Source organism: Phascolarctos cinereus, unplaced genomic scaffold (genome assembly GCF_003287225.1).
Source record: "Phascolarctos cinereus isolate Bilbo 61053 unplaced genomic scaffold, phaCin_HiC Scaffold_4;HRSCAF=312, whole genome shotgun sequence".
Classification (NCBI taxonomy): Eukaryota; Metazoa; Chordata; class Mammalia; order Diprotodontia; family Phascolarctidae; genus Phascolarctos; species Phascolarctos cinereus.
In genome coordinates this window covers 209,866,995-209,881,272 of record NW_027555847.1, presented here as the reverse complement: position 1 = coordinate 209,881,272, position 14,278 = coordinate 209,866,995, and the positions used below count along the sequence as shown (strand labels likewise).

Below are 14,278 nucleotides of genomic sequence, written 5' to 3'. Positions count from 1 at the left end.
GGTAACTCAAGTCAGAAAGACATCTATTGAGGGAAGCATTAGCCATGTTCCCAATCCTCCATAGATAACCATCCCAATATATACTGTATTCGAACTTCATCATCAAGCTCCACATCTTCTAAAAACTTGTTGGCCGCCATCTCCAATGCATCTGTTGGCCAAGTCTGGAACCAGTCAATGGTACAGCAATTGATCAAAGAAGGGAACATTCGTAGGCGGTTACGGAAAGCATATCCAATAGGACTCATGGCTTTTAGAAAGAATAGGTTTTGTTAGTTCCTTTCCTTCCAGTTCCAGGCAGGATGAGATTTGCATTTGGTGGGAGGGGAAACTGGCTCTGTCATTAGGTCCAGAAGGCAGGTATGTGTGTACGTGTGTATGTCTGTTTTTCAGGACGATTCACCCGCCACCTAAATATCATTTCCATCAATGCTTTTGAGGATGAAATTTTGAGCAGAATTTTCAGCTCCATTGTTGACTGGCACTTTGGGAAAGGGTTTGATGTACAGTTCTTAAGGTAAGGAAACCATATATCCTGAAAGAGTTTGGGTGGAGGGGATATTGCTTTCCAAATTTTTCACAACATTCACACTGGCTTTGCTGCTTCTCTAAGGTTTGGAAAGATGTTGATTCAAGCAACAATGACTATTTACAAAGCTGCAGTGGAAAATTTCCTGCCAACTCCCTCCAAATCTCATTATGTCTTTAATTTACGAGATTTTTCACGGGTTATTCGAGGGGTATTGCTGTGTCCTCACACCCACTTGCAGGTTAGCTTTTGTTTCCATAAATGTTGTCAAAAATAACTAAATACTACCTTTCCTCCAAAGAGTACAATATTAGGTAAATTAGGGGGTATGGCTTTATCAAGTTGACAGAATTATTTTTCTATGTGTTTTCTCTTTCCTATTGTGTCTCCTCTTTCCTAGTAGATTGCGTCTTGAGGGTAGAAAACACACCTCTTTGAATAAATGAATGGATTCTCAGGATGCTATTGATCATAATTTTATTTGAGAAACAGAACATGTCTGATGTGTGTATACTATGTCAGAGAAGCAAAATTACCAGGAATTATACCTACTATTTTCAGTCTTTATCATTCCTCTTCCATAACCCAGAATTGATGACATGTAGGTGGCCTGGCTGATGTTCACTTAGTATCAAGTCTTAGGAAGCCTTCCCAGATTAATCCCTACTACTTTGATCACCATCTTCAAATACACAGTTACTCAGTGCTTAACTTTATATTTCCATTGTCATATACAGTTGCCTCTTGTTTTCTTTCTTTTTTGTCATTTACATGGCATATCTTTTGATATTAAATTTTGAAATTAAATTTCTCTTAGCTCCCTCCTTAAACGGTAAGCTTCTTAAGGCGCAAACTATATCTACATTCGAATCACGTTACTGTACCGATCACAGAGTCTTTTATACCATAATCATTATTGATTAAATGGAGGAAGAGGCTACTAGCTTTGTAGTCTCTGCCTCCAAAAATTCAGATACTCACTTTTGGATTTGCAGGATGGAGAAAAACTGATTCGACTCTGGATTCATGAAGTTTATCGAGTCTTCTATGATCGTTTAGTTGATCATGAGGACAGACAGGTATTCTTTGGGATGGTAAAAGAGACAACAGCTAACTGCTTCAAACAGACTGTTGAGAAGGTATGCTAGTCATTTAATCTCAATGTGCCTCAAGTAACTTGTTGTGAGTAGCCTTGATGTAGAACAGGTTCTTCCACTTTGAATTCCCTAAGACTGATGATAATTGCAGATCCTTTAGGAAGAATACTCATAAAATCCCTAAAAGAATACCCCATCTATGTCCTGTGACTCCAAGAGACTTGCAGCAGATTTATTGGTTCAGTACAGAGAATATTTTGGTGTTCTGGCTCAATGAAACAATGGAAAGAATTCTGGAATTGGAATCAAAAGGTTTGGGTTCAAATTCCAGCTCCACTACTTACTAGCCCTTGTGACCTTGGGTTAATCACCTAAGCTGTCTGGGTCTCAGTTTCCTCATATTTATGCAATACGTGTAGCACCACCTTCTCACAAATGGGACTCCCAGAATAGCTATCCTAGGTTCCAAGTACTTTCTGAGTCCATACCTTTTCAAAATGATAGTTTATATACTTGAAGACATCTATCATGGCCCCCACCCTGGCTGGCCCCAGGCCTTCTCTTCTTCCACTAAACATTCCCATTCTTTATATGAAAAAAAAAAGATAGCTCATAGACTCCCATAAATGTGTTTGCTTTTCTTTAGCTAGCCAGATGACACAATTGGCTTAAAAAAAAGGCATTTTTAATGAAATAGTACAATAAAAAGATTTGTGACAGAACATTCCTTCCATAAAGAAACACCCCATCACTAGGGAGAATGAGCAAGCACAGGGTTCACATTTGAGAGATCCACACCTGGGGAATACATATGAAGGGGGGATTCATACTTCCAACACTGCCAGGCCCTCAGTGTTTTTTGGTGATATCCTCACACCACTCCACACTGGTCTCAGTGTTTTCACAGGGCATATTGCTCTGCTAAGTTTACTGAGTCTGTTCTTCGCTAGGCTGGGGTGTCAATGCTAGGTAGTGCTCCCTGCCACTGTCTTCAGATCTCATTTCTTCAGGGCTAGTCAAACCATCTTAGAGTCAGTCTGCTAGTGTATAGTGAGCAGCTAGACCCTTTACTCCATAAGGGCTGTTAAGTCACCGCCACCACACCCAACTAACCAAGGCCAGGCAGGGTTCAAGAGTACTACAGAGTATAATCAGACCAAGATTAGGTCATTCCTTCTTGAATTCTGTGTCTGGACAGAGGCCAAAACTTTCTGCTACAAATAGCTATCTAATTTAAGGTTGAAATTCTTTCATAATCCCCAAGTCCTCTCTGAATTTGGTACAGATGAATTTGATCCAGAAAAGAAAGATAGGCTAAAGGAGGCAAACTCACTGTTTCCCATCCAACTAACCCATATTCCTATTTTTACTATGCATATTTGTCTGCAGCAAAGCCTCTATAAATGATACTAAAATGCTTAGAATTCTAAGAAAAAGATAAAAACAGAGTACTCTGTATTATAGTACTTGAATAGTGTATGATAAATAGAAGTGGGACTTCCTGCTAAATTACTTTAAATTTGTATATACTTTGTATTTATTCATCTGTATACACATTACTTCCTCTGCCAACATCCAATAGAATGTAAGTTCCTTAAGTACAGAGACTTTTGCTTTCTGTCTTTGTATCTCCAGTGCCTGGAAAATAGCAGGTGCTTAATAAATGCTCATTAAATTGAATTTACTCCAGGTCCTGATTCATTTATCACCCACCGGGAAGATTGTGGATGATAACATCCGTAGTCTGTTTTTTGGAGACTTTTTAAAGCCTGAGGCTGATGTAAAAGTGTATGATGAGATTACCGACCTGAAAACTCTCACTTCGGTCATGGAATATTACCTGGAAGAGTTTAATAACATCAGCAAGGCCCCAATGTCATTGGTCATGTTTAGATTTGCCATCGAGCACATTTCTCGGATCTGCCGGGTTCTAAAGCAGGACAATGGCCATCTACTGCTGGTGGGTATTGGAGGGAGTGGGAGACAGAGTGCCTCCAAGTTGTCCACATTCATGAATTCATATGAGTTGTACCAGATTGAGATCACTAAGAACTACACCAACAATGACTGGCGGGATGATATAAAGAAGATTATGCTTCAGGTTGGAGTGACCAGTAAGAGCACAGTATTCTTGTTTGCTGACAATCAAATCAAGGATGAATCATTTGTTGAGGACATCAATATGCTCCTGAACACAGGTGATGTACCTAATATCTTTCCTGCTGACGAGAAGGCCGACATTGTGGAAAAGATGCAAACAGCAGCCAGGACTGAAGGCAGGAAAATTGATGCCACACCTCTTGCTATGTATACCTTCTTTATTGAGAGGGTGAAAAAAAATCTACACATTGTCCTAGGTAAGAAAAAACACACTCATCCTCCAGGTCACAGAGTTAGAACCAGCAGGAATTTTAGAGGTCAATCTCTCATTTTTCAAATAAGAGAACTGAGGCTCAGAGTGATTAAAGGATATGTCCAAGATCATATAAGTAGTAAGAAGCAGGATTTTAATCCCAATTCTTTGATCCCAAATTCAACACTCAACTCTCTCTCTCTCTCTTTCTCTCTCTCTCTCTCTCTCTCTCTCTCTCTCTCACACACACACACACACACACACACAACCTCTTATCTATGTATACTTCTGTCTTTTGACTTTGTAATGGAACCCAAGAATCCCTGATAGTTGATACAGTTCCCAAAATTTTGGGTGGGCCTTTCCCATTATGACTCCAGAGTTTCCATGGGATTAGGTTATTAATTGCTTCTGAACCTTTCCAAAAGTACCAAGGATATGTATTACCCCGTGAGTGCCCTCGAAATTCTGAATTAACCCTTAAGGAAGTCTCATCCTGCCTGGAACTGGAAGGAAAGGAACTAACAAAACCTATTCTTTCTAAAAGCCATGAGTCCTATTGGAGATGCTTTCCGTAACCGCCTACGAATGTTCCCTTCTTTGATCAATTGCTGTACCATTGACTGGTTCCAGACTTGGCCAACAGATGCATTGGAGATGGTGGCCAACAAGTTTTTAGAAGATGTGGAGCTTGATGATGAAGTTCGAATACAGTATGTATTGGGATGGTTATCTATGGAGGATTGGGAACATGGCTAATGCTTCCCTCAATAGATGTCTTTCTGACTTGAGTTACCCAAAGCCAGTGGAGTCAAATATAGCTACAGATTTTTAATGGCTAGCATTATCATAATTTACTTGGAGAAAGGTAGACACAGTGTGATTGCCATTTATTCTCTGTAGGGTTGTGTCCATGTGCAAGTATTTCCAGGAAAGTGTGAGACATCTCTCAGTAGATTTTTTTGGTACACTACGAAGACACAATTATGTTACTCCAACATCTTATCTTGAATTGATTCTGACCTTCAAAACACTACTAAATAGCAAAAGACATGAGGTGGACATGATGAGGAACCGTTACCTGGTGGGACTTCAAAAACTTGACTTTGCAGCATCACAGGTGAGTTGTCGCTGAAAAGAAATAAAGATAGGCTTTCAGCATCTCAGTATGTGTCTGGGCTTCAGATGTGAACAGCTGGCTTATAATTGGTAAAAACAAACAAAAAACACAAGCAACAATAACTTTCAACATGATTTAGAGAATATAGCATTTACTACTTGGTCCTTACCAAATCACACGAGACAGCTAGGTGGTACAGAGTATAGAGCACTGGTCCTGAAGTCAGGAGGTAAAACTCCAGAACAATGAATGGCTTTTCAGAATGTTAAAAATGGAGATATTTAAACCTGCTGTTTAAAAGATATTAGGTTGCAGCCATATATAGCTAATCTAAAAATGAGGACAGGAGAAGACTTCACAGATATTCCATCTATTCCCTCAGCCCTAAGCATCTTTGATCAGAAAGACAAATATTCCTGACCAACACATTTATTTATAACTAGATCCTTGTTGAAAATGATAGCTGTTCTCCCCCTTTTTTTTTGTTCAAGTGGTAGGTAAAGTATCCTTTTAAACTGTATTTTTGAGTCCTACTCATCTCCATAGCTTTCTGCTGAACGAGACTCCAGTTCTGAAATACACCATCTGGCAAGGTATCTTGCTTGTATCTGCTGCCTTCCCTTACTTTCTGTTTCTCTATTAGGTGGCTGCAATGCAAGTAGAACTAACTGCCCTTCAACCTGAGCTGATCAAGACCTCTGAAGAGACTGAGAACATGATGATAAAAATTGAAGCAGAGACAGTGGAAGCAGATGCTAAGAAGCTAATGGTTCAGGCAGATGAACAAAAGGCCAATACTGCTGCCGCCATTGCAAAAGCTATTAAGGTACAGGTTTTCTATTGCACAATTGCTAAGACCAAATCCCTCATGGAAGGCTGAGTTATGACACAAGATGTAGGTAGGCAACAGGACATTTTAGGGGTTGGATTTCTCTCAGTCACATCCTTATATTTGGATGGGTATTCTCCCCCACTGATACAAATCACAACCAATCCATACCTGTGTATCCTATGGAACTCTTGTCCATGAACTCCCATAAATATGCCAAAGGGGATCCACACAACATGCTAAGTTACCTTCCTCTAGAGAAGAGAGTCTTTATCTTGTGTATGTGTATGTATTTGTCTGTGATGGATCCCATTGGTTGACTAGAGAAACCTATAGAAAAAGGGTGTGCTAAAGCTAGCTTGATCTGTTACATTTTCAGTGTGAGTATTTACATCTCAGGAATCAACAAATCCCGTAAATTAGGGCTTGATTTATTGTTTTATTGGCTGCCTATAGTTAAGAAAGTGATGGAGAAAATGTTAATAATGCAGATAAAGTTTAAAAGTATGTAGTATGTACATTTTCTTCAGAGAGCCATTTATTAAACATTTACCAGCACACCCAGGGGAATCCCCCTCTCTTGCTGTATAGTCAGCCTATGTTTTCTTCTGGTCATACATTTCTCTGATCATCTCCTTTATACTTCTTAAATAACAGAAGGCAAATGCGATTTACAATAATATTTTGAGGTTTTTAATGCCTTATATATTTTTGAAGCACTTTTAAGTACAGGTTATCTTCTGTTTTTTTGTAACAAGCCCTTGAGGTAGTGTGTTGTAATGGATGGAGAGCCTTGGAGCCAGGAAGACCTTGGGTCAAGTTCCTCCTCTGATGACACATATTGGCTATGTCACCCTGGGCGAGTCACTTAATCCCTCAGTGTTTCAGCCAGTGGTGTCAAACTCAAGTAGAAATGGGAGCCACTATACCATACGTAAGCATCACTGTGGACCACATATTAACCTAGAAAAACACATATTAACATTATCTATGTTTTATTGTATTTTTACTTGCTTTGTTAAATATTTCCCAATTAGATTTTAATCTGGTACAGGCAACATTAAGGAGTGTGGTGGGCCTCATGCAGGCCTATGGACAACCAAGTTTGACACCTCTGTTCTAGGCAACTCTCTAAGACTAATACTATAGGGAATTTCCTCATCTGGGAATTCCCTATAGCAATGAAATCACAGGTCAAGTCCCTGTCCCTTTTCAGATGAAGAAACAGGCTCAAAGATAGAAAGGACTAGCCTAGGGTCACACAGCTACTTAAAGGAGGAAAAGTCTGGACTAGAATCCAGGTCTCCTAATATTCAGTTTAATGTTTCTTTCATTGTAGTGAAAGAAGAATTGATCGACATCCTTAAGGTAGAAGTCTTACAAAGGCAAAATGTGATAGGCATTTAATTTCATAAATGAGGCCGCAATAGGGAATTATTCCAAAAAATATAGGCTGGAGCTAGGTTGTAGAAGACCACAAGTATAAGGCTTGAAGGGTTTGTATTTTATCTTGAATGTAATGTGGAAGGTCTTTGAATAGGAAAATTGAAACAAATGGTTAGATGTTTGTTTTAGGAAGACAGATTATTTCTGCAACTTTGCGTAGGGTGGATTAGGGAAAGGAGAGAAACCAGTTAGGAAGCTATTGCTAGTCTCTGTAAGAGCTAAAAAGGTTTTGAATTGAATATAGTTACCAAAATATAGAGGAGTGACCTTATTTGTTGCTGTTGTTATTGTTGTTGACCTTATATAGTATAAATAAGACTTAACAAATGATTAGTTATGGGGGCAGGGAAGAGAGAAGTGTCAAGGATGACTCTAAACTTATGAATTTGAGTGACTGGGAAGATGGTAGTGACCGCAATCCTCTTAAGTATTTAATAGTGTCTACTATGTACCAGGCACTGGGCTAAGCCCTTTACAAATATTATCTCATGTGATGTTCACAACAGCACTGTAAGATTGTAGGTGCTGTTATTATCACCATTTTACAGTTGAAGAAACTGAGGCAGATAGAGGTTAAGTGATTTGCCCAGGGTCAGAAAGCTAGAAAGTATATAAAACTGGATTTGAACTCAGGTCTTACTGACTCCAGGCCCAGCGCTCTGTCCACCATCCCACTTAGCTGCCTAGACCTAGATGAGTTTGGGAAAGAAGATTATTTCTGTTTTAAAACATGTTCTAATTAAATTGCTAGTAGGAAAGACAAATAGAAATTCCTAGCAGGTAGCTCATGCTGGGGGACTGAAATTCAGGAGAGATATTAGGGCAAGATAGATTTGGGAGTCAAACTGCATAGAGATGATAATTGAGCCCAGATAAAAGCACCAAGGTAGAAAGCTTAGAAGGTGTCTAAAAGAGGGTCTAGGACAGAGTTATGGGGGACACGCCTTGCTATTAAAGGAGCTTTGTGAAAGATAAATATCTTTTCACTAAGTTAGGACATTTGTGGTGACTGGGAAGAAAAAGGACATACAATTAAAGAGTGGAGGTGGCAGTCACAGTGGACTTAAACCTTGGCGCAAGGTATGTTGGGAAAATGCCCAGGCCTCTCTACTTCTTCTACTTCCTGTGCATTCAATGCAGGCCTTTAGTTTTGAGTACAAAGGATGAAATCTAGAACTACTGCTATAAGCAAGATTTGGGGAGTGACAATCAGGAAGCAAATTAGGAGGCAGTCATGTTTAGCAAAGAGTGATGGACTTTGAAGTCAGCTAAGACCTGGATTCAAATCTACCGCTGACACTTATTGTATGACTCTGGGTGTGCCACTTACTCTTTCTAGCCTCAGCTTCCTAATCTGTTCAAGCAGGGGATGATACCTATAAAGCCTACATCACAGGGTTGTTGTGATTCTACAAAATTGTCTACGTAAAGAGCATATTGCAAAATTTAAAGCATTATACAAATGTCAGTTATTATTAGCAGTCCATAATCATGATCTGAAATGGGACCAGCATCGCTTCTAGGGGTCAACCACTTTGAAAGAAACACTGGACCTCAGGCCCTTTTGGGCTTACCCTCATTGGTTTTTGCATCTTGGCCTCAAAGAGGGTCCTTTTAAAATCATTTAGGAAGTAAGCCCAGCATTCTTCTCTGCTCACACTCTTTGCATAGGTAAGGATCTTGGGTGTGACACATACCGTGTAGTGTCAGACTTTTTCTAATATGTTGTTTAGTTTTGGTGAACTGTTTTTCCTCTTTGTTTTTATTCTTTGTTAGAAGAGATGGCTCTCAGGAGGCAGGGCCTAGAAGGGCTAAATTGGGAAACATGGATGATGTAAAAACAAAAGGTGTCAATAAAAATGTTTTAAAAAAAAGAAAGAAAAGAAAGAAAAGTGAGGCTGAACTGAGAATAGGATTATCTCTAGTCCTTTCCCTTTTAGAAATGGGGCAGAGATTTAATCTATCCATTGGCTAGTAGTTGCTTCATATTTTTAGAGGAAGATGGCACAGCCAGGTTTTTTTTTTCTCTTTTTAGGCAGTTGGGGTTAAGTGACTTGCCCAGGGTCACACAGCTAGTAGGTGTCAAGTGTTTGGTCTGAGGTCAGATTTGAACTCAGGTCCTCCTGACTTCAGGGCTGGTACTCTATCCACTGTGCCACCTAGCTGCCCCCACACCCAGGTTTTTGTTTTTGTTTTTGTTTTTGCTTGGTGCTCAAGGGGGACTGGAATAACTTAAGGCCACTGGTGATCCAAAAGCTTTGTTGTAGCCAACAGCTTTGATCTCCTCCCCTACCAAACACTTTGCCAGGGCTGCCCACAGGAGAAATGTGACATCTACCTCTTCCTGCTATTTACCTTCTGGAGGACACGCTGAAGAGTATTAGAGTGGTCAAGGAAAGCAGAAAGAGAAGAGGAGTAGAATAACTTGTACTATCTACCTTCTGGATGATGAGCCCCTGACATAATTGACTGAACAAGCACTAGATGGCCCATGCTCTGGCAGGGAGTGTCCCTTGGCAGAGAAGACCTCTGGCTGATTTTCACCATAAATCCCTAAACAGTAATCCTCTCTTGTTGAGAGTGCCATCATTGGAGTGATAATGGCATCACTGTGTCCAATTCAAGGCTTTAATGATTGACCTACAGGGGCAGGCCAACAAGTGGGTCAAAAATATATGGAGAAATCCTATAAACAAGCTTTCTGATAACAACTATGTGAGGATAACTCATTCCTATTGAGAGTTCCTTTAAGCCTTAACCTGGAGTCTATGAGCTTTTATTTTTTAAAAAAAATTTAATAACTATTTAAATATATTTTATTTCTTTTATAACCCTATTTGAGTTTCATGAATTTAAAAACATTATTCTGAAGAGAGATCCATGGGCTTCTTTGGATTGCTAAAAGGGTACTGACACAAAATGGTGAAGAACCTCTTGCTATGAGGATGGTACAGTATGGCATCACCACTGTAGAGCTAACCATTTCTACTCCTGTGCCTCCAGGATGAGTGTGAGGGTGACCTGGCAGAGGTCATGCCAGCACTGGAGGCTGCCCTTGCTGCACTGGATACCCTGAATGCCTCAGATATCACCATGGTAAAGTCAATGCAGAACCCTCCCGGTCCTGTCAAACTTGTCATGGAGAGTATCTGTGTCATGAAAGGGCTGAGACCAGAGAAGAAACCTGACCCACGTGGTAGCGGTAAGCTCCCCATTCTTCCTCCCTGTATCTCTGCAAAAACCCTGCAAATTCTGTAACCCATGTGGCATGAACACACAACAACCAAATCACCTCCAGGGAAGGACTTATTTAACAGCACATGAACAGAGCCAGAAACTAAGGCCTTAATTGCATAGAAACAGAAAGGCTGATGTTGAAATCATTTCTCCCTTTCAGTCACTCAGTCATTTAACCGGTCAAAAAACATTTATTTCCTAAGAGTAAAAATTTTCTCAAGGGAGATATAGCTTCCTGACTTTGAGGATATTAAAATTAAGACAGGGAGGATAAGTACAGACAGAAATAGTATTGCATATAGACAATAGGACAAGCATGAAGATTAAAAAGTATGTGAGAGAACAGAGAGAGACCACATTTGAATAGTTCTAGAAACATAGCAATATTAAGACCTTTATTTTCACTCTATTTAAAAAATAGATTAAGTTTAAACTTTAAGACCAGTTTCTTGGAGTTGAGTATATCCCTGAAGAATAGAATGGGTAACAGATCCAAGAAAGCTAGTAATATCTCTTTTATATGAAATCTCTGAAAACTAGCATCAAAAGTCTCTTGCCACCTCCATAGGAAATCTCAACAATCCCTCTAATTTACAGAATATCTAGGATTTTGCTTATCCTGAATTGTCATTTTGTGGTCTCTTTTCAAATCTTTTTGAGATTTCTCCTCTTTGAGTAAATGAAGATTCAACACTGTGAGAAATTTCTTTTGGCTCCAGCAACTCTCGATGGCCATCCGCTATGTTACTGAGGGGTTATACTGGGAAAGATATTCCTCTCAGTCAAAATTGTGAAATGTTAAAGTAATCTGACTTCACATAATAAAATATTTTAAACTTTTTATTTTTAGCCAAACTTTAAAAGTATTTACAACACTGTGAATTAAACTGGCTCTTAACTTTTCATTGACAATGAATGACTTACATAATAGGTACTCAATGAATACTTCTTGTACTAAACAGGTAAGATGATAGAAGACTACTGGGGTACATCTAGGAAGGTCCTTGGGGATCTGAAATTCTTGGAGAGTTTGAAGACCTATGATAAAGATAATATCCCTCCCATGATCATGAAGAGGATCCGAGAAAGATTCATTGACCATCCAGACTTCCAGCCAGCAGTCATTAAGAATGTGTCATCGGCTTGTGAGGGCTTATGCAAGTGGGTGAGGGCCATGGAAGTATATGATCGAGTGGCCAAAGTGGTGGCCCCCAAGAGGGAAAGATTGAAAGTGGCAGAAGGGAAGCTGGATGAACAGATGGCAAAGTTAAATCTAAAACGGGGAGAGTTGAAGCTGGTGGAAGATCGTCTTCAAGCCTTGAATGATGAATTTGAGGCCATGAACTTGAAGAAAAAGGCATTAGAAGACAATATTGAACTCTGCTCCCAGAAGTTAGTCCGAGCAGAGAAACTGATCAGTGGCCTTGGGGGAGAGAAAGACCGATGGACAGAAGCTGCCCGGCTACTGGGGATTCGTTATACTAATCTAACAGGGGATGTATTGCTGTCCTCGGGCACTGTGGCTTATCTGGGGGCCTTTACAGTAGATTATCGCACTGACTGCCAAAAGCAATGGCTAGACTATTGCAAGGAGAGAAAGATCCCAGGCTCTAATGACTTCAGTCTCAGTAACACCTTAGGAGATCCTGTGAAAATTCGAGCCTGGCAGATTGCTGGACTGCCCATAGACTCTTTTTCCATTGATAATGGCATCATTGTGTCCAATTCAAGACGATGGGCTTTAATGATTGACCCACAGGGGCAGGCCAATAAGTGGGTCAAAAATATGGAGAAATCCAATAAACTCTCTGTAATCAAGCTTTCTGATAGCAACTATGTAAGGGTACTGGAAAATGCTATTCAGTTTGGCACTCCTGTCTTACTAGAAAACATTGGAGAAGAGCTAGATGCTTTCATTGAGCCCATCTTACTCAAGTCAACGTTCAAACAGCAAGGGTTTGAGTACATGAGATTAGGTGAAAATATTATTGAATACTCGAGAGATTTTAAACTTTACATTACAACCCGTTTGAGAAATCCCCATTATCTCCCTGAAATAGCTGTGAAAGTCTGTCTCCTCAACTTTATGATCACTCCTCTGGGTCTCCAAGATCAACTTCTTGGTATTGTTGCTGCCAAGGAAAAGCCAGAGCTAGAAGAGAAGAAGAACCAGTTGATTATTGAAAGTGCTGACAACAAGAAGCAGCTGAAAGAGATAGAAGATAAGATCTTAGAGGTCCTCTCCAAGTCTGAAGGCAACATTTTAGAGGATGAAACTGCCATTAAAATTTTGTCTTCCTCTAAAGTGCTGTCTGAAGAAATCTCTGAGAAGCAGAAAATTGCCTCAGTGACAGAAACACAGATCGATGAAACAAGGATGGGCTACAAACCAGTGGCTGTTCATTCTTCCAATGTCTTCTTTTGTATTTCTGACTTGGCTAACATTGAACCAATGTACCAATATTCTCTGACCTGGTTCATCAACTTGTATGTACACTCCCTGGCCCATAGCCGGAAGAGTGAGGACTTGGAACACCGTATAGAGAACATCATTGACTACTTCACAATAAGTATTTACAACAATGTCTGCCGTTCCCTGTTTGAGAAGGACAAGCTACTTTTCTCTCTCCTCCTGACTATTGGGATCATGAAAGGGAAAGGTGCAATTAATGATGAAGTCTGGCGCTTTCTTCTGACGGGAGGTGTAGCTCTTGATAACCCCTATCCCAATCCAGCTCCTGAATGGTTGTCTGAAAAGTCGTGGGCTGAGATTGTTCGTGCATCCCAGCTGCCCACTCTTGAAGGTCTGAAAGAGGATGTAGAAAGCTATATTTTGGACTGGAAGGAGATCTATGATTCTGCCAAGCCCCATGAAGAACCATTCCCTAGGTCCTGGGAAGTTCTTTATGGACTAGATCGTTTGGTGGTTCTCCGATGTCTGCGACCCGACAAGATTGTTCCAGCTGCGCAGGACTTCATTGTTATAACATGGGAAAGATATACATTGAACCACCTACATTTGACCTTCAGGGATCCTACAATGATTCTAACAGCTGTGCTCCATTGATTTTTGTGTTGTCTCCAGGTGCTGACCCAATGTCAGGTGAGGAAGCCAAGATTAAGTGGTAAAAAATAAATTTTGCATTCAAGTTAATAACAAAAAATAGTTCTTTTGCACTTGCCATTAGAAGACAGTTCTACACAGTTATTCTCTATTTTCAGGATTTTTGAGTTTTTCTTTTATATCTCTTTTTTTATTTTATTTTTTTCTTTTATATCTCTAAGTGGGATATTTAGAAAAGAAATTTAAGAGGAAAACCAAGGAATAATAAAAAGAATTAGGTAAGGGTTAGAGTATTCAATGTAATTATATACATTATAATCACAGAAGCTGGATTGAATTGTTACAATTACACATGTGTTGTACTGAGCACTCAGAAGAGGGAAACTTAAAATCTGAACATTTCTATATATAGGAAAAGAGTAACAGAGGCTTTAGCATTAAACACAGGGTCCCTAACATGTTGCTGATATCTTAGCATGAAGGCTTATTACTAATTACTTTTGAATACTAGATATATTATATATATATTATTATAGAGTATATAGTTATCAAAAGATAGACTTGAGCCCTTGAGATGATCATATCAAGAGTAGCTTTCTCTGT

At 39.6% G+C, this 14,278-nt stretch overlaps 1 protein-coding gene across 1 annotated transcript in view; it reads left to right on the top strand.

Moving 5' to 3' along the window:
- Positions 1–14,278, top strand: part of DNAH3 (dynein axonemal heavy chain 3) — a 171,528-nt gene that overhangs the window by 137,098 nt on the left and 20,152 nt on the right. The window contains 10 exon segments of the mRNA XM_020965369.2: positions 394–517; positions 614–770; positions 1,525–1,668; positions 3,317–3,983; positions 4,527–4,692; positions 4,883–5,099; positions 5,743–5,925; positions 10,378–10,576; positions 11,574–13,592; positions 13,595–13,714. Of these exon segments, the coding sequence (XP_020821028.1) occupies positions 394–517; positions 614–770; positions 1,525–1,668; positions 3,317–3,983; positions 4,527–4,692; positions 4,883–5,099; positions 5,743–5,925; positions 10,378–10,576; positions 11,574–13,592; positions 13,595–13,714 (3,996 nt within the window).